We start from the raw sequence: 27,973 nt of genomic DNA, 5'->3' as shown, positions 1-27,973 counted from the left end.
GTTAAAGAACTGCAGCCGCTCGACCTTCCCAAGCGACATCGCTTTGTTCTATGTGCTCTTGAAAAGTTCCAAGAAGATCCGACGCTTTTCAGCCAACTTCTGTTCAGCTATGAGCTCCATTTCTGGATCAATTGGTATATGAACAAGTAAAATGGACGTATTTGGGACCAAGAGCAACCTGAAGAGATTCAAGAGCTGCTACTTCATCCAGAAAAGACAACGGTTTGTTGAACGGTGGAATCATCGATTATTTGATGCCTGAAATTTACTTTAGACTTTTTCCTGTGGGGATATGTAAAACCTAAAGTATATGCGAAGAATGAGGCTTCGAATGATAATAAACATTCCCAAATAAATTTGAATTTTCGAGTAGGGAACCTCGAAATGGATTACCCTTCGGCCCATATTGGTTGAATAACCCCGAATATTGTAGAAACGGTTACCCTTCAATATGTCAACCCTTTTTCATAAATATCGAAATTGGTATTTGCTGATCCCTACCTTTCATTTAGCAAATATGAAGATCTCTGTCCCTCTAATCGGTCAATAAACTAAAGAGGACTCTTAATAAACTAAAGTGCACCAGAAAGTCCGAAGTCCTAAGTGAAAAAGATAAAATCAATGTCCACATGATCCTTCCACCGGAGTGGAAATCTTCCCCTTCCTCTACGTCGACCAGCGGGTACTGCATCGAACATTTTCAAAGCTGGTGAGCTTTAGTCCATTCGAACAACATGACCTTTTTTATTCGCTGAACTATGTTAACCCATTCCCACGCATTGTACTTGCTTGGGTACGGAAGAAAATCATGTTTTTTTTTCTAACCAAGTGAGTACAATGGGATCTAATGGGTTTTCTGTATCATTTTTGAACTTACTTATTTTCTCTTTACATTTTCCAACACTATCTTCGCCTAACACCTCAAATAGCGCTGCTATATTTCAGCCAAAAAGTTCACACCCACTTTTAACGGCCAAAAGGTAGTAGCTTGTTACATACAATTCACATGAAATCTTGATTTGGCTAACAAACCTGTATAATTAATGGTCGATCTTCGGGGCATGTTTGCAGCGCATCCTTGCGATACTTCGGATCCTTGGCAAACAAGTTGCTGTGAAACATTGGCGAGTAGCACAGTTGGGCGCCATACTTGCGACAGAACATACGCCAGGCCAATTCGCTTTGATCCACCATGGGCGCCACCTACATACGAGCACATGTGAATGGGATTGGAAGAGAAAACGAATTTAATTTTCAATGTTAGCATATACGAGAGTAGCACACATGTAAACTTGTTGGTGGTACATGTGTATTCATCAATTTTGCTTTTGTTTTGTTTTTGTTGCACCTACCACATACTGAGGTGATCCAAGGACTTTGCGGTAAAATTCATAACCTTCAAGTTTAGGGCGTGTTGCTGTCGTTGATGTGTCTTTTGGTGCTGTATCACTCTTTACTGTTTGTACTTCAGTCGGTGGTGATGTAGTTGTCGTAGGTGTGGAACTGGCATTTGGTGGTGTGGTTACGGCGACTTCATTCTCCATCTTGTTCTTTGGTTACTGAATTTCACAACTGAAATTTTAAGCAAATGAATTATGGGAATTAGTAAATAATATTTATTTTCAGTTTAGTTACAAATTTGCCAAAAATATAGTTGAATTGTGGACATATCAATATTGTGGAACTCGAACTAAAAAAAATTGATGGAAAACTTGTTTAAGATTGTCTAGGTTCTCAAAGTCCTTCATGGATCACTGATAATGGATTCCGATGGATGTTTTCCATATAAAGTAGTTTAATCTGATTGCGAGTATATTGTTTGGTAGTCAGAAACAGCTTGAGTACGATAATTACGAACAGAAACCTAGGGTGTTATGCCATTAGTGTTACTAATTGCAGCCAGAAGAAAAATCTTCTGTATTAAAAAAGCTTAATTAAAAACGGTGCAGAAATAATTTCAATTGAACTAAGATATGAAAATAGACCACATAGGACACCAAACCTCGTCAGCTTGTGTATGGATTCTCAAGCAGCATAGATGATCCTTAGGGAGGCACAACAGTGAGTCTACAATGTGATATTTGAAGAATCTCCAGAACCTTGCAAAAGAGTGCCGAAATTTTCGCTTCCAAAGGAGATGCAGTAAGCAAAACACGTAGAAAAAAAGCATACGTCTCCAGAGAGTGGAGATGCGAACAACTTAGTCCTCATCCAGATCGAAAAAGTCACCAATTTAAACGGAATGCTATGGATTAAAATTTTAATCCATCTCTTGAATATAATACATGATCATGGCGAAATTGTTTATTGGTTAGAAAGTCAGGACCATCTTAAATACGAATTGTAGGATTTTTTCAGAGGATCATGCGTCGACAGATATTTTGATGCAATTCAAATGGAATCTTTTCCTTCTAATAGTGTGTCTCTGTACCACAAATGGTCCCTTATAGCTAATTTTATATTTTTCCAAAAAATTTATATTTTAAATTTTTATAATTTTATATTTTATAATTTTATATTTTTTTACTATACTACTAGCAGACCACTCCGGCTTCTCGTGGGATTGCGATACGAAGAGAATGACTTGTAAGCGATTTTCAGTTTCAGATTAAGATTCTCCATCACGGAGTCTTTTTGATACCCACACCTGGAAACTATTTCCAAAAAGTTAAGATTCGAGCAATATAGCCTATGTTACTCACGGCGAACGTAGCTTTCCAATGGTGAAAGAATTTTTGAAATCGGCACAGTAGTTTTTGAGATTATTCATTACAAACATACATACAAATCTTTTCTCTTTACAATAGTAGTATAGATATAACTCACTTATTTCTGAGTATGCATTTATGTTTATTAATGATATATTTCTGTTTGCCGCACAAAAAATTTACAACAATACCTTGCTCATAGTATTGTTAGTATTAGTCCATTATGCAGATCGGGTCGCTTCATAGAAAATAGGTATATGTGCAAAAAAAACAAGATTTTATTGTTTTTTGGCTGTCGCGGTGTCAACATTTCTACAATTGGAATTATAAAACCAACTAACGAGGAAGTAAGCAATAATTGAAAAATAAGAAAATAAGTCCATGTATATAAAAACAACAACTAACTTTCATTTTAGTTAAAAATGCGACTTGGAACCGAATTTCGTCTGAGCAACAGATCAAGATTGAGATTATGAACAAAGTATGTAAATACTGATGAAGTAATGTGGCACCGAAAAACCATACGAAACTGTTTAAAACCCTCGAGGAATACAAAAACATAAGCGTACTGCAACAAAATCTTCGATAAATGAACGTACCAAATGGCATATTTGCATGCTGGCAACTCAGGACATGATGAGTTGCTACAAATTAAAGTGGAATTTGGTCTATAAGTGCCAAGAGAAGTCTTTCTTTTAAGTGTCTAAACCCGCGTTTATAATCTCCCCAAAAGGCATGCATTCGAAAAATATAAATTCTAAGAAGTAGAGTTTAAACATTTCATATTTAGTGATGAGGAAACATTAAATTTAGATGGATTATAAGTATTGGACGGATTTACGGCATCCTCGCCATACTTACTATAAGCGCAAACATGTCGGTGGATCTTTAATGACGTGAGCTGCTCTTAGCGCCAAAGAGAAGTCTCCCACTTGCTTTGTCCCGAGTCGTATGAAAGAAAAATATATATGGAATTGCTGGACAGTGAATTTATCACGTTCGCTGAGGCATATCATGGCGACAACTGGGTGTTCCAGCAGGATAACGCGCTTATCCACGTCGCATGGTATACTTAAGCCTCTATTGAGTAGCGTAATATTCCCTAACTTCGGTATCCGTCATTAAGTCTAGATCTGAATTCAATAGAGGATTTATGGAACATACTTCCAGCAATATTTTTTATCTGAACAAAGCTGTATGACAGCTAAAACAAGCCATTGAGAACAGTGCGCAAATATCAATTTTCCTGAGGTACAATGATTTTCGTTATTCTAGTGGACCTTATGCCGAATATATGGTTCGAATTGTGAGTTATCTTAATAAAACTATATCATAAAATTGCGAGAGTATAAAATGTTCGGTGGCACCCGCACTTAGCCTTGTTACTTGTTTTTTAATTCTGAAGATTAATTTCAACGCTAACTAATTAACTCTCTGGAAATTTATTAAAAGTAATAAGAGGCACACTCTAAGTTCATTTCGAGACAGTAATAAAACTTGTATGGGAACTTACTAAAAAGTCTTACAACCATGACGAATTGGAAAAAAAATAATTATTTAATTTTTTATTAAAAAACGTATATATATTATATATATATATATTATATATATTATTAAAAAACGTATATAACGTCCGTAGACCAGGTCACATATGAGTCACATAGTTGAAAAAGCAATTAAAAATTTGTAACACATTTCAATTACAGTGAAATCTGTTGGAACATCCAAAAATTTATGTACACTAGGGAAGTACTTAAAACATGAAAGGAACTCTTTTTTAATTCTCATCGACTAGATTTCACGAATACAAGCTATGGTAAAAGATATAATAGTATACGATATTCTGGTTTTGGTACTAGTTTTAGGCAATTGAGGCAGAAAGGTCAAAGTTCAGGTTTTCCTAAGAGATTTAAAATACTCAAATTATTATTTCCATATTCCATATACTACTAATATATTTGGACTCGATTTATATTTTCAAATAATAACGGGTGATTTTTTAAGAGCTTGATAACTTTTTAAAAAAAAAAAACGCATAAAATTTGCAAAATCTCATCGGTTCTTTATTTGAAACGTTAGATTGGTTCATGACATTTACTTTTTGAAGATAATTTCATTTAAATGTTGACCGCGGCTGCGTCTTAGGTGGTCCATTCGGAAAGTCCAATTTTGGGCAACTTTTTCGAGCATTTCGGCCGGAATAGCCCGAATTTCTTCGGAAATGTTGTCTTCCAAAGCTGGAATAGTTGCTGGCTTATTTCTGTAGACTTTAGACTTGACGTAGCCCCACAAAAAATAGTCTAAAGGCGTTAAATCGCATGATCTTGGTGGCCAACTTACGGGTCCATTTCTTGAGATGAATTGTTCTCCGAAGTTTTCCCTCAAAATGGCCATAGAATCGCGAGCTGTGTGGCATGTAGCGCCATCTTGTTGAAACCACATGTCAACCAAGTTCAGTTCTTCCATTTTTGGCAACAAAAAGTTTGTTAGCATCGAACGATAGCGATCGCCATTCACCGTAACGTTGCGTCCAACAGCATCTTTGAAAAAATACGGTCCAATGATTCCACCAGCGTACAAACCACACCAAACAGTGCATTTTTCGGGATGCATGGGCAGTTCTTGAACGGCTTCTGGTTGCTCTTCACCCCAAATGCGGCAATTTTGCTTATTTACGTAGCCATTCAACCAGAAATGAGCCTCATCGCTGAACAAAATTTGTCGATAAAAAAGCGGATTTTCTGCCAACTTTTCTAGGGCCCATTCACTGAAAATTCGACGTTGTGGCAGATCGTTCGGCTTCAGTTCTTGCACGAGCTGTATTTTATACGGTTTTACACCAAGATCTTTGCGTAAAATCTTCCATGTGGTCGAATAACACAAACCCAATTGCTGCGAACGGCGACGAATCGACATTTCACGGTCTTCAGCCACACTCTCAGAAACAGACGCAATATTCTCTTCTGTACGCACTGTACGCATTCGTGTGGTTGGTTTAATGTCCAATAAAGTAAACTGAGTGCGAAACTTGGTCACAATCGCATTAATTGTTTGCTCACTTGGTCGATTATGTAGACCATAAATCGGACGTAAAGCGCGAAACACATTTCGAACCGAACACTGATTTTGGTAATAAAATTCAATGATTTGCAAGCGTTGCTCGTTAGTAAGTCTATTCATGATGAAATGTCAAAGCATACTGAGCATCTTTCTCTTTGACACCATGTCTGAAATCCCACGTGATCTGTCAAATACTAATGCATGAAAATCCTAACCTCAAAAAAATCACCCGTTACATGAAAAGTAATTGTAGAAACTCAGAGTAGCTGTTCCTCTCCATAGAAACATTTGAACTTTGACCTGGTAAGGTACGACTCAATCAGAAAATTAATTGTAGAAACTCTGAGTAGCTGTTCCTCTTCATAGAAACATTTGAACTTTGACCTGGTAAGGTACGACTCAATCAGAAAATTAAACGTTGACTCCGTTGGATACGTGTCGTTGGACATTATAATCATCTACAATCATATTAAAATTTTCTATGCAGTTGCTTCGTCATAAATACATTTTAGAACAACCCCATCGTTTGCACGTATACCCACATGTAAGTATTTAAAGAAAAGCAGCTTAATTTCGGTCAACGCATAAAATGGAAAGTAAAAGCGTTAACAACAACTACTTAATATTGCAACTGAACCAGCACTAACATGACTTTGACTTTATTTTCTTGCGCCAAAGGCAACAGTAAAAGTGGCCATAATCTCGTATACAACAACACCAAATATGGTGTACTTGCATCACTGCGCCATTTATCGGCACAGCACGCAACTAGGCGCACCCGCGCGTCCATTTAAACACAACAAGAAAACAAGAATAACAATAACAACAACAACAACAATGCTATTAACACCAATAAAAATCACACAACAACGCTAACCACAGCAATAACATTATCGGCCACTCGACGAGAAAGTATGGTAAGTAACCAGTGAGTATGGTCGGTAGGTAGTTAGGTACTCGCCGCAATTTGTTGCAAGTTGGCGTGTTTGTTTGCGCTATCAGCAGCGAAGTCAGGCGCAGCGTTAAGTCAGTCAGCGGAAAATGCGCTTTAAGTGAATAAAAGTTAATTAAGCTAATTTTTCTGTGCGTTGCACAGCAACAACTCGGGGGGCTCATTAATACGTGCAAGCCAGTACTATATAGAAAAATAATGAAAATTAAAAAATATACTCGTAAATGCAAGTACACGCGCAGTGAAGTGCTCTACTGTTAACTATATAAATGCCGCCACTAGAGCTGGTTAACATATGACGCATTTGTGGGGGACAAATGCGGCATAGTCGTTGAACAACAATAAATAAAATGAAAACGAAATAAAAGTAACAATTTGTTGTGAATGTGCAACAATTTATGCACTTGTAGCAATTAGAAATAAGTTGTTTACGTCAGTTATGTAGATGTGAATGTGTTATTGTGTATAATAGGCATCCTTCAACAACAGTGTTCTTATTTGCATTTATTAACACAAGATTCGCAAAAAATATGTTTACTCAATAAAACTTTATGTGCTGTTAAATAGATGTAGAAAATATATTTATTTTCCACTGAAAACATGTTTAATTCATACAACTATAGATCTTTATAATTTGTGGAGGACTGTGGAAACTAGTGTTGCCACTTTAAAATTTAATGTTCAAAATTAAAAGTCACTTTTTATTATAAGCCATTCAATTTTCACAATGATTTTACATAAATAAGCGATAGTGTACGAAAACACTCGAGATTTTATTTATGATTAAATTTATTTTATGATTAAATTGATCCCTGAGATCGGCCATAGAAACGTTCCCACGGCAGACGTAAACACATATCCGGTACCGAATCTGATTTTTATATATCTAAGAATTGTCAACTCAGCTCAAATTTATTTAGAGAATGTTAACTGTCGGTACAAAAACAACGATAAACTAGAAGAATACTTGTTACTGTGTTTTTTCTTTTGGTGAAATATCGGCCTAAACTTTATTAAATAAGATAATATTTTTCCATTTTTAGGCTATTTTTTGACCAAAATAAAATATTTGAACTAAATAACAGAAAACCCTGTCTAGAGTCCAATCCAAGTAAGTGTGAACCATTAATATTGTCGCATTCAAAGTAGTCACCAATCGTCGAAACACATCTCAAATTCGATTTTTGGGATAGCCTTGTGCTCTTTCAGCGATTGCTTGTATGCTTGTAAATCGATGGCCCTTTCAGGTTCTCTTTATTTTTGGAAATATGAAAAAGTCATACGGAGTAATGTCTGGCGAATATGAAGGCTGGAGCATCGTTAAAGTATTGTTTTTGGCGAAGGAATGCACGAACAGGCAAGAAAGCGTGAACTTTTAACAAACGAAAATCGTCAAACATGTATAACCTTAGCGGCTGCAACGGACAAAGTAAGCAATGAAAACAGCTGAAAAATTTATAGTACTTCAGGAGTTGAAAAGAAAATCCACTTCTCATAAAGATTTTGTCTTAATGTACGTTAAAGCGTGAAAATACACCTCTAAAAACGTTCCCTGGAATATCGGGCTTCCGTACGGACTTTGATATTTACTTGACCAAGAGCTGTCGACTTTTTACTCAAAATTATTTGAGAAAATTTTTCAGTCACTACAACAAAACAATCTCTAGAAAAATCATTCATACTGTTTCTATAACTTTTTGAAACAAAATTCAATAAAAATTTTATTATTAATATACATTTAATTTCTGCAAACGAATAATATCGGCTAACTGAGAATACTTTCCGCAAAATATTTGACCAAATAACAGGAAAATCGGTCAGTCCAATATTAGAAGGTATGCATTTAAGGCGGGCTATTTCGAGAAGACGTGCTATTTAGAAAAGCCCGTCATAAATTTGATAAGGCCACTGAATTTGATCGTAGATAGTTCCTTTGGATAGTAGTTAAAAGATGTGAGAACCAATTTTGGTCTCTGAAAATGGAAAATGCAAAGGTCCCATCTCGCCATGTTCAAGAGTCTCGGATTTCGACAATATCCATCGGAAAACGTTTTCTTATCATTCATTTTAGCAGACAAAAAAATCGGGTGATCATATTTGTCCACGAACTCCAAAAAAGTAACTGCCCAAAGCTGGCGTAATCTTTATTTCAATAAATTTTGGTCAATAAGCGATATAAATAAGTAAGGAAGGGCTAAGTTCGCGTGTAACCGAACATTTTATACTTTCGCAATTTATTTATTTAACTTTATTAATATTATATAATACACAATTTGACCCACATATTCGTCATAAATATTGTATAAAGTCCATTGAAAGATGGAAACCATTATTAGGTTAGCAGCACCGAGGTACTCATGTTCGATATATGGGGCATTGAAAACCTATGGTCCGATTTCGGCGATTTTTAGAATGGGGCTGCCACACTATAAAGGTAGTATTTGTGCAAAGTTCTGCACCGATATCTTCACTAGTGCTTACTTTATATATTGTAAAGTAAGCGATTCAGATCATCTTCAAAGTTCTGGTATATAGGAAGTAGGCGTGGTTGTGAAGCGATTTGGCCTATTTTCACAACATATCATTGGGATGTAAGGAAACTATTACAAACCAAGTTTCATTGTGGGTGGACGTGGTTATTATCCGATTTCTTTCATTTTTGGACTGCATTAAGAAGTGGCTAAAAGAAACGACTACAGAAAGTTTGGTTTATATAGCTTTATTGATTTGCAAGATAAATACAAAAAACCTATTTGAGGGCGGGGCCACGCCCACTTCTTAAAAAAATTACATCCAAATGTGCCCCTCTCTAGTGCGATCCTGTGTTCCAAATTTAATTTTAATAACTTTATTTCTGGCTTAGTTATGACACTGTATAGGTTTTCAGTTTCCGCCATTTTGTGGGCGTGGCAGCGGACTGTTTGCCCTTTTTCGAAAGCAACCTCCTCAGGGTGGCAAGGAATATGTGTTCCAGGTTTCATTAAGATATCTTTATTTTTACTCAAGTTATCGCTTGCACAGACAGACGGACAGACGGACGGACGGACAGACATCCGGATTTCAAATCCACTCGTTATCCTGATCATTTATATATATATAACCCACATCTAACTTTTTTTATTTCTTGGTGACACAAACAACCGTTATGTGAACAAAACTATGATACTCTGTGCAACATGTTGCGATTGGTTCACACTGTTTAGTCAAATAAAAGATTGGTATTGGCTAGTGACAAAAACAACGACGTCAGCCACGAAATCAATCGGAGTATCACTCTTGCCAACAGGTGCTATCACGGCTCAGCAGGCAATTGAAAATCAGAGCTCTATCTCGATTTATAGGACATTCATCATACCCGTCCTCATGTATGCTGCGGAAGCATGGACGATGACCAATAAAGATGAGTACTCCTTAGGAGCGTTCGAGAGAAAAGTTCTCCGAAGGATTTGTGACCAGCTACGTTATATATACCAGTCTAGGATTGTCCATCAAACGATTATTTTGTTAGTTAAAATTCCATTTTAAACTCTTAAAAATATTATTCAAACGGTAGAATATATTTAATATAATATATTTCCTGTTCAATCTGCTTCGGTGGCGAAGCGTTCCGGTCGGTCAGCTAAAGAACGTCAAACTTTAAACGGGTTTTTATTGAAATTATATTTTTCAAATCTGGGGACGATATTTAACGAAAACTATCGCATTTATTCACTTGGAATTTTAACTGTAGTAATTATCAGAAAAATATCTAACAAATCGTATGTTGTGGTTGTTATTGCATCTCTTTATTATAAACAATGTAATGCAAATTATGAATTATTTATATATATTTTATCAGATTGGTAGATTAATATCCCGTTTTTTATGTAATTTCAAATATCATGGCTTTTTCGAATCATCGTGATCTGTAGAGGCCTTCATGAAAAAGCTGATTCCGAAGATTAAGTCAGACATTTGGTATCCAAATGGGAACATGGCAAATTGTTATAATATATGTATACTCAAATAAATGTTCATTTAAGTCCGAGAGAGAGAAATTTAATTTCTTTTCCCTTACTATCAGAAAATAATTTTTGAAAATTAGGCCCTTCATTTGCCATTGATAAAAATCATTTGGTGGACGTGAACTATTTCGAAAAATATATTTTATTAAGCACTGAAAGGAAGACCTATACGGCCAAATTTATGCTAGGGTTCAAACACGGAATTGTTGCAAAAAAAAATTTATGAAAAAAATAAATTAAATATATATATACTTATACAACGTCAATCATTAAATTAACCCACTGTGCGCCAAGTGAGGAGTGCCTCTTTTGTGAAATAATGATGGCCTATTTTCGCCATCAAGTTGAAAGTCTGCACGCGTGCAGCACAATGGCCACGTTCATGGCTGGTTTGCATGTAAACAACCAGCAAAACTTACATACACATACATACATTAATACATATGTATATATGTAAATGAGCAGTGCACTTAAACATGTGCATATATATGAACTTATTAAGTTGCATGCTTGTCGCACTGCTATTGCACAGCAACAACAACAACTACAATATGTATGCGTTTTCCTGCAGCCTGACGGCGCATTGCCAGTGGGCGAACGAGCGCATGTGTGCGTGTATGTGTCAAGCGTTGCTATGATGGTGTGCGTGAAATTGATTTTTGCCTTTGTATCGCATAATAAAATAGTTTGTCTTAAAGTTTTATCATTCTTTTGCAACAACACACAATTAAACGCTTCAGTGAATTTTATGTTTCCTGCTTTGCTTTTGCTTTTTGTTTTTCACTGCACCATCACCCCCAGGGCGGCGTAGTGGCCAAGGCAAGTGAATACAATGGGCGTAATTAGTGAGGCAGCAAATGGCAATCCTTAAAAACCTATTTCAACAGTTCACTTGTACAGCGATACAAACAACATTATTAACCCAAACGATTACCCTCCACCCGCCCAACCGACGCGTGGGGCGCAGTCCGCATACGAGCGGAATTTGCCGAGTCTAGAAAGGCAAGAGATTTTTAAGCGTCCGGTTCTCAAACTGCTCAGCTACAGAAAGAAACATTTCAACAGCTGAGATTTAAAAATTTATAAAAACAAAAAGTTAAAAATTTCTGAATATTATTTATTAAGAGAAGACAAAATAGTTTTTTTGATGCTAAATATTGAGTCAGATGGATCAAATGTGCTGGAATGCGAATTAAAATCATGACATATTCGGCAGAATGGTTCATTTAACTCAAAATTTGTTCTAGAAGATTTTAGAAATAATGGTCTAAACTGCCTGGATGAACGCAATGGGACATTAAACTTAATATCAGACAAAAGGAATGAACTACAAACTAAACCATTCAGAAGTTTTACTAGAAAAATTATACCTAGCATTTCTCTGCGACTAGTGAGTGTGGGAAGATTTATAAGTTTTAAACGACTAGTATACGGTGGAAGATTCAATCTTGAATCCCAATGTAAGTGGCCTAAAGCAAAAAGTAAAAATTGTTTTTGAACGGACTCAAGCTTATCAGAATGGGATTGATAGCTAGGATTCCATACCACAGAACCATACTCCAATATAGGCCTTACCAATGTTGTAAAAAGAATTTTAGTAATATACGGATCACTAAATTCTTTAGACCAACGTTTAACAAAGCTAAGAGCACCTTTAGCTTTTAAGACAATTGAATTTACATGAGAATTAAAATTTAGTTTAGGGTCCATATTAACTCCTAAATCAACAAAGCTAAAAACTTGCTCTAAACTGAAGTTATTTATTACATAGGGGGAAAGATCAACAGTTCTACGGGAAAAGCACATCGTTTTACATTTTTTAAGATTCAGTGGCATATCATTTTTGTGACACCAAGTAACTAAATTATTTAAATCCGATTGCAACTCAGTCCTTTCGTTATGAGAAGTATATGATTTAAAAAGTTTTACATCATCCGCATATAATAAAATTTCTGAAAACTTAATTACTGAAGGTATATCATTGATGAACAACAAGAACAGAATCGGGCCGAGATGACTACCCTGTGGAACCCCTGAAGTGACACTAATTGAATCGGATAAAGTATTATTAAATAAAACTTGTTGTTTTCTGTTAGTAAGATATGAGGATACCCATTCAAGAAGTCTTGGTTGAAAACCAAGAAGATTCAGTTTTTGCAAAAGAATTGAGTGGTTTACTCTATCGAATGCTTTACTAAAGTCTGTATATATAACATCAGTATTCTTATTATCCCTAAAACCCATTGAAACATGGTTTACAAATTCAAGCAAGTTAGTTACTGTAGATTTCCCTTTACAAAATCCATGCTGAGAGAATGAAATTAAAGGAGAGATTAAGAAAGTTATTTGGTCAGTGACAATAGCTTCAAAAAGTTTGGGTATAGCTGACATTTTAGCTATCCCCCTATAGTTCTCAACAGATGATCTAACTCCACTTTTATGCAAAGGTAATATAAAAGAGTTTTTCCACATTGACGGAAAAATACCTTGTTTAAGAGATAGGTTAAAAAGCTTAGTTAAGGGCAGATAGATATATTTTGCGCAATTTTTAAGAAAGCTTGAGGGAATCATATCAGGGCCATATTTAAACGAATCTTTTAACGTAACTAAATAATTTAAGACATCTGTTTCAGAAATAATTGGTGTATTAATTACAGTACTCGGACATAACACTTGATGATATGGCACATTCATAGGGTAGTTTGAACAATAATTGGATTTGAAGAATTCTGCAAACATATTAGAAATAATATAATTGTCACATGACATTGTTGATTTATATTTCATCGCGGACGGAAAATTTGAAATCCTGCGTTTGGAGTTAACGAAACCATAAAACAATTTCGGATTACGAATAATATTATTTTTTACTTTGATTATGTAGTTTTTATAACATTTTTTGTTAAGTTCCTCAAACTGACGACGCAATTTAGAATATTTTAAATAGTCAACAAGAGCTCCAGTTCTTTTATAAAGTTTAAAAGCACGAGCTTTTTTATTTTTTAATTTACATAGCTCATTCGAAAACCACAAATTTGAACTTTTTCTTTTGATAATAAAACATTTCGGAACAAATCTTTCAAAAATATTAAAAATTGTTTCATTAAAATGTGATACATTTAATTCAATATTACCACTATAATCAGGCCAAGTCAATTTAGAAAGTTCACAATTAATTTTTTTGAAGTTAGCTTTCGCAAAGTTGAACCGAGAACATAGGTCCTGTTTGTTGCATACAAGTAATTCGTCTATGATTTCGATATTAATTTCCAAGGCAGGGTGATAAGAGTCCTCTGGCAAAACTAAAGGATCAGATCGGACCACAGAAACTGTTGAAGTATTATCAACATAGACCAAATCTAAGAATTTACCAAACTTGTTCGGTATTAAGTTAATTTGGTTAAGACCCATCCCAGACATTTCTTCCAAAAACTCATTAAAGCTTAAACGAGTGCAAAAAGGGGTAATGCAATCGTCAACAGATTTCCAAGATACACACGGTAAATTGAAATCGCCTAGAACAATTATGTAATCAGTATTCTTAGCAATTGAAAAAACATTATTTATTAAAGAAACATGCTGCGTATATACAGATAAGTCCGATTGAGGCGGAATATAAGATAAAGTTAGATAAATAGAACATTTATTAATACAAATTCGTATGCACTTAAATTCAATAAAGTCCGCATGAGGAACTTCTACTTCTTCAGATGGAATTGAAGAATGCACAGCAAATAATACACCCCCCCCGACTCTGTTCAGTCGATCGCATCTAAAGATTTGAAATTCACTATTTAATATTTCGTTATCAAAGATATGAGGTTTAAGCCAAGTTTCAGTAAAAGCGATGACTTTAAAATTACAATTAGTGCTGTTCAAATACAATTCTTTTAATTTTGTATTTAAACCCCTTACATTTTGATAGTGAATTTGTAATGAATTTTTTATAATTAGTTTTTTGAATCCGCGGCATTTTTTGGAATATGAGCAATTACAGTTTGTTTTTGTTGCTTTTGCTCGAATTCGCGCACGAAAGCACCAGGTGGCCAAAATGATTCATCAAGTAGCAATTGAAAATTAACAGCTGAAACGCCAATCTTGAAAGAAGATATGTTTCTTTCGTATTTAAAGTTAAATTTTCTCACATCAATATCAATATCGTTAATTTTTAATTTCGACGAGATGTAAAACTTTATATCTTCGATTGTGGTATCCGAAGCGAATCTCGAAACGAAAATAGATTTTCGTTGAGGTATTACTACCAAATTTTTTGCCACAAACTCAGAGTTAATAGGAGGCGGATCCTGAATAGTTTTCCGCTTAAGGTTATCGTTAATTGTTTTCGGAGGATTAAGCACTTTTGAAGAGGAAGGCTTCTCTCCTTGAGGGCAAGGAGATGAGAGATTAATAAGGTCTAATTTCACCGGTGACATACTTTTCACGGACAAAGTGGCAGGTTCCTCATTAGACGGACGTTTACGTTTTGATGAAGGCTTAGCATTATCATCTTGATCATTTAGGCATTTAAATGATTGAAACAACACTTCATAATGCTTAAATTTTTCTGTAAGGTTTTGAAGTTCTCGACCGATTTCTTTAAAATTATTGCGCGCCTGTTTAAAAACTTTAAATAATTCAATATCTGTCGGTCTACACTTTAAGCACGACCAGCGCAGACCCTTTCCATCGAGAATAGAATCTAAGATTCTACCTGTCAATCCAGCACATTTAAGATGGGCAAGCCCGTCACAAAGCCAACAAGAAACAAAACGATCAGAATCGCCTTTAATAGTACAATTCGGAAAATTGCAAGTCATTATGAAAAAAAAAAAAAAAAAAAAATTTAAATTGAAGGAAAAAACAGAATAGTAAATAATAATAAAAATTAAAATATGATATAATAGTAAATAGAAAAACAATAATAGTTATACTGAATTAGCCGAGATCACAACCAATATAATAGTGAGCAGTTTGAGAAGCACTGAGCCACTTAAAAATAACACGCAAACAGCTGTGAGCAAAAATGAAAGAAAAAAAGACGAATCAAAAGAAAAAGAGCAAATTAAAACAAAAACAATATGCAATCGCACAAACAATTGCAAAGTAGGAAATAAAATTGATAATTGATAACAACAACAAATGATTTAAAAGACTCGGCACCAGAATTTAAGAAAATAGTTAAAATACAATTAAAATTTAAATATAACACAAAAGCAAATTAGCACAAATACTTAGCTTTAGATTACACTTATTAAAAGTAAACTTTCTTTAATTATATTAATAAATTTAAGCACAGATTCAAGAACCGAGAAAAAATTAAACTTCACAGTTTGACGTGTTGCCAGAGGCATACATATTGAGTACCACCTTCTTGAAGGACAGACAAGGTGGCGACGTCAATGGCGCTCGCTGATGGCAACTGCTATGACGTTGGCGCAACAAAAGTAACAACAAGTGGTTTAGATTGCCAAGTGTATTGCGAGCTCATCATGTCATGCCTGACCAAAACGTCTTGAGCCTTGAGTTGTCGGAGCCACTTGAGGCATCGAGATAATCACTCACTTTTCTACAAAGGCATACATACACATACATATACCACATTCTTTGCTATCATCACGTACATGCACTTGTTGTTGTTGCACACAGGTTGTTGCGTCTTAATTAGTGCGGAAATTGTTACTGACGCGTTCGTCTGGCTAAATATCGACACAAAGCAGCGGAAAGTAGTCGGTTCGTTGCAACTTTTAATTATTTTTTTCTTCTCTTTTTCGGTGGAGAATGTGTAAACCCGGCTGTGTGTGAGTGTTGCAACATGGTGGTGCACATGGTTTTCATTAAATTCAATATATTTGGTGAAAAGCGGAAATTGTCTGCATTTAATTGTTGTTGTATACGAAGCGACTACAGAATACAATGCTTATGCACGGCAAAATGGCAGCATACACGCCAACTCAAACTAATTGGAACGGGAACAAATTTTAAGAGGCGACTAATGTCTATTCGAATGGTTCGTCAAAGGTAGAGCTGCCGAGATGTTCCAACCTTAGTTTTGAGAACGCTGGGCAGAACGCTGGAAGTGGAACTAACTTGGTGTTTCCACCTCGCCTTCCTCCATACAACTATGCCAGTTTGCGTCCACATCTCCAGTTCACATATCCAGTGAGTACTATCTTTATTGCAGTAAGGTGGACCTTTTTGAGTACACGTAGACCTCTTGCGTTCCACTTTGGACTAAAAGTATCTCGCAACCGATCCAGATACAGTGCTAGATCACAAGAGGATAGCGGAATGACTCGAATCGTATACATATCATAATCTGCTGTTAGAATATTCATTCCCACTTAAAACTTTTAACGGCTTTACAACGGTAAACTTCTTCTGATGCTCGTAAAAAGGTTATACTCCCAAAATACTATAGATTGGTTAGGCTAGGACTCAAGAAAATTATATAAAGAAATCATCCTTCCTCTTGTTCTATTATCCAAGATTTACTAAAAGACTATTCACTTTTCAAACGAAGTAGAGTAAACCAAAAAAATTGGTAATTTTGTATCCATTGGTGAATCTGTTGAATGACACTGCTACTGGATATATACAAATATTGAATTAGACTTAGAAAGCATTCCTCCAAATAAGTTTAAGGAATGTTGCCAAGTTGACAGTCCTTGGCCGTATAAATCTCTGGATCCGTTCCGGTTACGTGGACTCGACAGTCGTGGGAACGGTTTTATTGTTAGATGAGACCCAGATCCCGCTTAGTTCGCTTATATAACCGACCATAAATCTGGGATAGAAGGCAACCAGTTAATTTGTTCTTTTTAAATCACTCTATATTCCCCCAGCTTACTGAATGAACTTTTGATTCAATCTGTACTGCTTGAGACCATTATTTCTTCCAGGTCTTGCCTTAATATCTTCTAACAGCATTACAGTTGAAAAATAATTTGTTTTGAAGTTTACTATCTTTTAAAGAATCTGCAAAGACTGTGAACAGTATAGGCGACTGCTAAAGAGTGGGTAACTAACTTCAGGGTTGTTTAAATTAATTTTTTTCTAATGGCAATCGTTCTCCACAGGAATTGCCGAAAATCTGAGTATACATCTTAAAATAAGAGGTTAGAATAGGTTAGATTAGTAGGCAGATCTCGGCATATGCTTGCACAGTTTTGGGATCGGTTCTTTTTATCGAAGAACTCCTAATAGATCAGAAAACCCTTATGTTTGGCAAAGCCCTTGCAATCTGTTAGAAACTTCTTTGCTAGGTTTGTCGAAGATAAATGTGTTTCAATCTCAGTCTGTCAAAAGTTGGATATTGGTGGAGGAAATGCTTAGACGATTCCATCTCGCCTTCGTCCAAACAGCTTTGAAAACCTGCATTTATACAGGGTCCCTAGCTTCAACGCATATGTACCTATCCGACAATGTCCAGTAAGCACATCTATGATCACTCCGAGATGGACCTTGTTCAGAGGAAGTAGTTCGCAGAATCTTTTACGCTACAATGCGGGCCGAATAAGATACTAATATTAGAATCCATCAAAACGCATATAGAAAATAGAAGATGAAGCACGGCCAAATAGGTTGATTATTTCTTCCATAAAAACTGTAACGTAGTTGTTCAAGGACTCCATATACTATGTAAATAATATATTCGTGGCTAAAAATATTTTAACTAGTTGTGAACTAAAAGTTTAAATTTACGTACTATAAATAGCAAATACACTTTTGCATATTATACATATATTAACTATGTATGTTCATTTTCCACAAAAGCGAAAAGTCGTCGCTATGCATATTTCACTTTTGAAATGGTTTTGTCGGCGGTCAATGAACTTTACTTAGAACAAAAGTTAATGCAACTTTTGGTTTATGAACTTGCACGACATCACTTTTGGAGTCAGCTACTCGCACAATGCAACAATGCAGTGTTGCTTTAGAAACTCAAACAATTTCACTTGCACACGAATGCGAGTGCTTTCATAGGTGGATAGATGGGTGGTGCTCATGGTATATATGATAAATGATAAGATACTTCTGAATTAGTAATGAGTACGACTATTTGCATGACATTTTACATACTTCAGTACATTAGCAAGGAAATATACTATATTCAGCTATGAATAGCTTTCAATTTATTTTATGACTTAAATCTAGATTTCAAGTTGATTTTTAATAATTTATTTTTAGTAAATGTAAAATGGAAGGGAAGAAAAATATGTATATTTCTCAGCCAGTAGTAAAAATGCTATTTACTTATGGTAAAGCATATCAAATTAACTAATTCGTACTACAGCGGCCTCTAGTGTCAAATATGCACAACTCGAACAAGCCAGTTGCAGTTTCAGAATATTATTTGATACTAAATGTTTCTTATGTACAGGATTACTAACTTAAAATTCTTAGAAATACCAGATCCATAGGTTGAAAATGATTCTAAGATTTAGTAATGGAAGTTAAAAGCTTTTCTTTTTCTTTAGATTCATTAGATATAGAGACATGCATCTCTATTTATTTTATCGTTAATTTTTCCATTTTCGGAGAAAATTTTTTAGACAACTTTTTTACTATGTTAGGAACCAATTTAAAATTGTGAGAACTATTTTCCTTACCGACCGTCCTTCTTCGGAAATCATTGCCAATCAGCTGAGTGCATTTTGCACACAAAAACGCCTATCATAAATTCCATTAACCATTAGCCGTTGTAGGCGGTTTGAAGCTCGTAGGTCAGTGAAGCAATAATAATAAGGTCCAAATATATGTAATCATAATATGACTAGAGTTTGAGTGGATCACTATGTTACAATGCACGAGTATGCCTATTACCGACGCTATAAAAAGCAAGCACAGAAGTGTTACTTTTATTGGCCACACTCTTGAAGTGCAGAATATAAATAATTTGTGCCAAAAATGCAATAACTGTTTGCCAAATAAAAAGTTTTGCACCAAAAATTGCGGAAATGTGACGGCTACCGATATTAGACAGCCTTATCTGGGTCGCTGTGCAAAAACATAGTAAGTAGATAATATATTTACAGCCGTGTTGTAAATAAAAGCATGCCGAAAACACATAAAGTATAAACGATTGTTCTGGGAAGGGGCATGTTTGGATGTAATTTTTTTGTGAAAGTGGGCGTGGCCCCGGCCCATCTAGTTTTTTTGTACACATCTCGTAAACTACTAAAGGAGTCGGTTTTTCAGGCATTTCCTTATATAGTTCAAATATGGGGGAAATTGGATTATAACCACGCCCACCTCCCATCAAAGGTTACGTTGAAAACTACTAAAAATGCTTTAGTTCAATAAGGAAAACCAACAGAAACCTTAAATTTCATTATAAAGAAGGTACAGAAGAGCTGCACTCAAAATGGTATACGAAATTTTAAATGGGCGTGGTTCCGCCCACTTTTGGGTCAAAAAACATACGTCCGAAACTACTCGATCAATTTCAATGAAAATCATCCCAATGAATACATCCCAATTATATGTTGTGAAAATAGGCCAAATCGGTTCACAACCACGTCTATTTCCTATATACCAGAACTTTGAAGACGATCTGAACCGTTTACTTTACAATATATAAAGGGAGCATTTGTGAAGATATCGGAACAGAACTTTGCACAAATACTACATTTATAGTGTGGCATCGCCCTTCTAGAAATCGTCGAAAACGGACCATAAATTTTCAATGCCCCATATATCGAACATGAGGACCTCTAAATAAATTGCGAGAGTATAAAATGTTTGGTTATACCCGAACTTAGCCCTTCCTTACTTGTTTTGAATTGAATTTATTTTTCTTTACTGAACGACGTAGTCTCGGTCGAGATCACATCGAGGAATTTCATTTGTGGAAGTGTGAACACCAAAGTTTATTGACACGGACGAGACCTCTAAACTCTACTTCTTAAACGACTTTTTACGGGATAACTAACTTCGCACTTTTCTTTGACAAATTTTTGGAACTATTATAAATACGAATAAGTCCATTATTTTTCACCCGACTGTTCGAATGCACCAAGTATTCACAGCATTATTGCTACCAGAGCAGCAGAGTTTTTGATCAAATTGAATTTAAGTCTAATGGCTCCACTTCTTCTAACGAAAACACTGCATTGTCTGAAGTTTTTCTTTGTGTTTTTGTGCCAGGTACCTACAGCAATGGAAACACTGCAATATTTTTGTAATACATGTATTTAAATAAAATGATGAAAACAAATTTTTTTAATCTTAAAGTGCGCTGAAGCATTATCATTGGCATAATGATGCATAATGATAAATGATGTATGGTAACTGGTAATATAGGCATATATAGAAAGGTTATGTCTAGTTACTTACGTGCGGATCATTGTTGGGGAATTAGGTTACGTAGTAAAGCGAATTATCGAGCATAACATTTACCGTTATAAAAATTATATTAGTTTCAATTTTATTTTTAAAATATTTCATTTAAATGTATGAAGCAATGAATTAAACATAAAGAAAGTAAAAAAAGGATAAGTGAATACATATTTACATTCAGTAGTCGACGAAAATTTTGAAAAGGACCCTAATACCCCACTTTCTAAACGTTTTTTGTTTTTTATAGCATACTTGTACTTATAAATACAAAAATGGTTAGCAAACTCGTATGAACATTTTTAAATCTATGTGACACATGCCTACAGACACAACGATAATTTCGTGTGCAATTACATGGGGACAACGTGGGTGTCAAAGGCAGCGCCGGATGGCGAAGCTAGAACCTTGGTCGTGCATTACGTGTGTATTTATTTTATTCACACGCTCTTTTATTGCGCTGGCTAAACCTTTGAGAATTATAAATGACTGCGTACAAGTGGTGCAATTGAAATTCTAAAATAAGAGCAGTTGATGTAAATGTAAATTTCTTAAAGACCCAAAAAATATAGTCATTAATGTTTTATAAATTTTAATGGATGGGTAGTTTATATTTAAGTGTGAAGAAATTTTTGAATTTAGGAGAATGTCTGACTTTATTGTTATTTCTTTAAGAACTTTCAGAAATTCTAAGAATAAAATCCAATAACATTCTTCAATCTTTAGAAAAAATTAAGAAATTTATATTTCATATTTCTAATCTATTTATATTTCTAGTTATCTAATATAATTCTCCGAGTTGGCATCGCAGATCGAAAGATCTAGTAGCCTTTTTGAATTGAAACCATTTTAAAAGTGAGGTTAAAAACATACCTAGGGTTCTAAGGTTTACTTGGTGTAAATATGTTTTTTCTCAATACTTTGAGTAAGATGAGATAAGATTCATACCTATCCAACTTATTGTATCATATTGACGAAAGGCCTAAAATACTTTGATTTTTTTCTATATATTATTAGGTCTACAACTTTGCTTCCGCCGTTTTTTTTTAGGCTCATCGACATTTGGTATAAAAACGGTTACAAATGTCGATGAGCCTCAGCCGCACTTTTTCTTGGAATTAAAAAAGAAAATCAAAATTTCCCGCAAATGTCGGGAATTCGGTTCAAAAAGTGAAATTTTCAGTTTTGAGAATAAGTTTGAGATGCAAACAGATCTCTACAAATATTTTGTTGGGTTAACGTTGACACAAATGTCCAAGATCGATACAAAAAAAATCGATTTAATCGACCAGTGCTTGACCCTAGAGACGTCTATTGGAAAACAGCGGAAGCAAAGTTGTAGACCAATATGTTCATGAACAAGAACCTGTTTTCTAAATTACGATATTCTGTGTATCATAGTACGAAGAACTCCAGAGAGAAGTTTATTAAGGTCCTCCCATTGCACTTTTCCTGCATGTTCCATGCTTCCCGATAAGGTTACATTTCTATTGTTCCATTATTATATACCACATTATTAGAATGACCTTTACTTGTATATACTATATGTATGTATATTATAGAACTTGTAAAGATGTAAGAGCAGATATAAAAATGTAAAGATAGCACTTGAGATGATGCGACAAATGAGACAAATATAATGTTAAAAAAATACAATCTCACTAAGCGAATAGTAATCACAAAATGCACTGAACAGAGTGGCAAGATGAGGAAGAGTTGCCTTACTTTATTGTTGTACCTAAAGCATAACGCAGAATGCGATGATTTCCAATTGCATTTGGAGATTGTCAACAGCAAACCATAATCACTTACATTGTTATACTTGTATATTGATTTTACAAAAGTTCACGTTCGAAACTTGCATATTTATATGATCGTATTGCACAAGAGTGTTACATTTATATGAAACGGTTCAGCGAATTTATCCTTATATAATAGGATACTTTAGTTTTAGATTACCCGTCTAATATAAAGTTGAAATTTGAAGTTGAAGTTGTTGCCAATAAGAAGTTGGTGTGTACTGTCGTCACATGTGTTTTCTCTTTTATAGAGGTAAGACGTTGTTGGACGAGGCAAGAAGTAGGAACATTTTCCTTCAATGAGGGATGGAGACTATATGCAGCTTACTTCCGAACAGATGAATTGCGTTTGCCTTACGATCGGTCTTCCGAAAAGAGTCCTCACAGAACGTTTTGGTATGAATCGATCCATCTTGATCCATATTGATGGTATATTAATGTTATTTTCGTTCTAGAGTGTGAGAGATTAAGTCGTACATTTTGGGTCTATAATGCCTCTTTGGAATGTTGAATTATTATATAAGCGATAAGAGCCGAATAAGTGATATTATCCTCCCTTTTTTTTATTCACCCGATGGGTTAAAAATCTCAAAATTGTTCGTCCTTATCCTCTATATTTCCTATATTCTACTATGTAGACACATAAAATTGTTGCTTTCATTTTGTAAGTGTTCGTACATAATTTTGTAGGTCAGTACGGCGCAGTGTGCCACAAAGTTCTTACAATTACATTTCTTTTATTGTTGTAATTGTGTGCTACGACATCAATTGGAAGTTGTAATTGCGTGCAGGCAACAGGGAAAATGTCACTTAAACCAATTTATTGGATGACCAAAATTATAGGAAATGAGTTTACTACGAAAGTTTTAAAACTTAAAATTAATGTGGCGTAGAAAAAAAATATTTTTTTGTGGAGCAAAATGAATGAAAAAAGTTGGTAAAACGACTTTATCTGGCTTTTCGCACAGATTTAAAATGAGACTAACAACGATGAGAAAAAGTGTTAAATATGGGTTTCCCATACCCGTATTGAAGAATCAAATATCAGTAGTTGGTATAAAATACTCTTTTGTTGATGTGAGGACTACTTTTAAGGTATCCCAAAAACTTAGAGCGTTTAAGTGTATGTTTGGGAACAACTACTGGAAAGAGATCTTGTATCTTCAGATATTCATGGCAAGAGACATCTCTTAACTGCATTTTCACAAAGATTAACACTCATGTCCATACAAAATTCAAATGATATACTATCAAAGTCAGAAGATCGATCTAAAACTCTTCAGTTCACCAACGAAATGCTAGAAGGGTTTAGGAGCTTAGTAATTTTCCTCAAGATGGCTATATTTCGACTTAAATACTACATACTAATTCAAAATTGGTTCCAGGATTCGATATCCATTCAACCACGACAGCATATTTATATGTATTAATTTGTTTTCAACTTTATCTTCAATTTTAGGACCATCCTTATGTTCTTCTACCATTCTTATACTTTTACTGTAGTAATAATAAAAAAATCTCAAAAAGTGTTTTCCAATAGCACATAACCTTTTCTACTTTGTTTCATTCACAGTTAATTGAAATTGACAAAGCAGAGAACATATTTGTCTAATGCAATGAAAAAGGTCAGCAATGTTTATACATATGTATGTATGTACGTTTTTCGTCATTCCCATCAGCGTCGAATGGATTTCAAAGTGTAAATAAATTATGCATTTCAATGCTCAAAAGGATTTATAATCAATGTGCATTGTTGTTGCTGATGATTTCATACGGTCACGCTACAAAAATAGCCACGAATAAAAGTTGCGCATGACTATGAAAATCCACGCCGTAAAAAAAAAACAATAAACAAGTAAGGAAGGGCTAAGTTCGGGTGTAACCGAACATTTTATACTCTCGCAATTTATTGATGTAATTTTATAAAGACAACACAATTCGACCCATATATTCGCCATAAAGTTCAATAGAATAACGAAAATCATCATAAATAGTATATGGGGACTGAGGTAATTCCTAAACCGATTTCACTCGTTTTCACCACCAAGATACAACGTATCGAAGACTATACGCTCACTTAATTTAATATTACTTATAATTAGGTATATGGGATCTGGGGGAAGTTATGACCCAATTTTTACCATTTCAGGTACAGAGAGAAACTGTTATAAGAAAAAAATTCAGAGGGAATGAATTACATTAAAATATCTGAGGGATTTACCTATATTTTCGGTGAAAAATTAACCTTAGGCACTGAGTTCTTCATGTTTGATATCAGGGGCCTTGAAAAGTCATGGTTCGATTTTGACAATTTTTCCACAAGTGATGTCACAGCTCAAATACAGTATTTGTGTAAAGTTTTATTCCGCTAGCTTCATTGGTTCTTTGTGAATACATTATAAAGTGAACGAATCAGATGGAATTCAAAATTGGGTTATATGGGAAGTAGACGTAGTTGTGAACCGATTTCGCCCATATTCCATCCGTGTCATCAGGGTGTCAAGAAAGTGTTATATACCGTATTTCATTGAAATCGGTCGAATAGTTCTTGAGATATGGTTTTTGACCCATAAGTGGGCGACGCCACGCCCATTTTCCATTTTGTAAAAAAATCTCAGTGCAGCTTTCTTCTGCCTTTTCTTATGTAAAATTTGGTGTTTCTGACGTTTTTCGTTAGGGAGTTAACCCACTTTTAGTAATTTTCAACCTAACCTTTGTATGGGAGGTGGGCGTGGTTATTATCCGATTTCTTTCATTTTTGGACTGTATAAGGAAATGGCTAAAAGAAACGACTGCAGAAAGTTTGGCTTATATAGCTTTATTGGTTTGCGAGTTATATACAAAAAACCTATTTGGGGGCGGGGTCACGGCCACTTTTCCAAAAAAATTACATTCAAATGTGCCCCTCCCTAATGGGATCCTATGTTCCAAATTTCATTTTCATAACTTTATTTATGGCTTAGTTATGACACTGTATAGGTTTTCGGTTTCCTCCATTTTGTGGGCGTGGCAGTGGACCGATTTTGCCCATTTTCGAAAGCAACCTCCTCAGGGTGCCAAGGAACATGTGTTCCAAGTTTCATTAAGATATCTTAATTTTTACTCAAGTTATCGCTTGCACGGACAGACGGACAGACGGACGGACAGACATCCGGATTTCAAATCTACTCGTCATCCTGATCATTTATGTATATATAACCCCATATCTAACTCTTATATTTCTTGGTGACACAAACAACCGTTATGTGAACAAAACTATGATACTCTGTGCAACATGTTGCCAGAGTATAAAAATCGCTATCACCTGCTGGCTCAGATGAAATATGGCATTTTAATATCAATCATGGAAAATAAACGAAAAATCACATAGATACACCATAAACATACATATGTGAATATTAAAACGCGAAAAATTTCCATTGCCTAATCAAACTCTCGCACCATTTACTAGCGAATATATAATATATATTATAAACCACTGTAGAAGAGATTGGGAAAATTTTGTTTGCAATTTATTAGCGCTAGTTTGGTTAACGACGGAAATACACGCAGACAGTCAATACATACGAGCATATATAAATACTTGTATATATTTACTGGCCTTTAAAACGCGGTAGTTTATGCGAATGTGCGTTAGAAAATGTATCTATCAAGCTATAAATTTAATTTCGCTGCCTCCTACTAACCGAACCGAACGGACAAACCTATTAGCGCACCCACTAGTACAAACAACTTTATGGAATTATATAATAACCACGATAAAGGAACACAGGAGCTAAAGGACGTTCTATTGTGCATATAAACTACAGTGAAAATATGCAAATTTAACAGCGAGAAAGAATTAAAAATATATAATAAAATATGAATATTTTTTTCATTAAATATCTCTCCATAAAAAATTTATACGACTAAAAATAGTATTCTAATAGCTTTTTCGCACAGCCAAATTAATTTAATACATTAAGATTATAATTGAGAAATAAGTTTTTGTTTTTTCGCACAGCCGGCTACTCGATTAATGATCAGTTGTTATATATTTTTTTATAAGAAGTTGGAAAGTTTTATCAGTTGATTTGTATTTTATCAATAACCTCAACTAAATTTCCAGCGTGGACTGCACAACCCGCAGAGTTACATTCCAGTTTCAACTCGATTTGTATTCGATTTAAAAGTAATGTAGTAAAACAATATTTCTCTTTTGTATGGTAAATCGATCTAAATCAGCTTTTTAAGCGAGCAAAGGCCGGTAAATATTCCTGTTGATATTATTTCCCATTTTATATTTGCAGAATATCTTGTATCAGTAACCCCATTACTATCAATAAGACCTAAAATCTAAGCTAAGGTTTACTTTCTTTCTCAATCTTGACCCCTGAAACTCTAAGTATTTCATATTGGATTACATCCTCAATAAAATTAGTTGAAGTGAGGGTTTGATGATCACTCCTGATTAGAACTCTCTTATAACTTACTGAAATAAACCACAATCGCGAATAACTCTAAAGTAAGACTTCGGGGTGAAACTATATACATATATATTTTCGACGGTATTGTTTTAGATCAATACAAAACCATCGATGGCATGATATTATAATGCTATTACCAAACTTAACTGTATACTAACTCTCGAAGAGATCAAATTCAATTCAATTCAAGTTGAAATCCATGAAAACTTGCATTAAGTGTGATCAAAATTTCCTTAGAATAAGAGCACAACCGATCTACTGTAGTCCAGTAATAAGCGATAGACGCAGAATATGTATATAATATATATGTACATCTGACATTATATGCTAATATTTAATATACATATAACCATGTATGTATGCCTTGGTAGGAGCCGCGCATTAATTCGCGCAACGTTGAACTTTGTTGCCGACAAAAATAATTCTATTAACGTATGACACCGGGCCATTGACGAGGGTAAATACACAAGTTGGGGGTGTTGAATGTGAGTAGATGTTGGAAACCAGTTAACAAATTTTAGAATAACAAGTTGGCATGTTACACTGATAGGGTGTGTCCTTAGTGATAAGTTACTTGTTTGTTGTCGAAAATTTGCTTGCAAATCATTGTGGTCGGCAAGCCTACCGGCAGGTTTTTCATGGAAACGTA

At 34.8% G+C, this 27,973-nt stretch overlaps 1 protein-coding gene across 1 annotated transcript in view; it reads right to left on the bottom strand.

Annotated features, from left to right (window-relative positions):
• LOC105214823 (tRNA-dihydrouridine(16/17) synthase [NAD(P)(+)]-like) overlaps positions 1–27,973 on the bottom strand; it is a 59,888-nt gene that overhangs the window by 3,036 nt on the left and 28,879 nt on the right. The window contains exons 2-3 of the mRNA XM_054226730.1: positions 1,353–1,572; positions 1,033–1,203 (exon numbers count right to left, since the gene is read on the bottom strand). Coding sequence (XP_054082705.1) covers positions 1,033–1,203; positions 1,353–1,544 — 363 coding nt within the window. The 5' untranslated portion in view covers positions 1,545–1,572. The remainder of the gene's footprint in view (positions 1–1,032; positions 1,204–1,352; positions 1,573–27,973) is intronic.

This window comes from Zeugodacus cucurbitae, chromosome 3, assembly GCF_028554725.1.
Source record: "Zeugodacus cucurbitae isolate PBARC_wt_2022May chromosome 3, idZeuCucr1.2, whole genome shotgun sequence".
Lineage (NCBI taxonomy): Eukaryota > Metazoa > Arthropoda > Insecta > Diptera > Tephritidae > Zeugodacus > Zeugodacus cucurbitae.
Note: the sequence above shows the minus strand (reverse complement) of the source record. Positions and strands in the feature narration are given on the sequence as shown.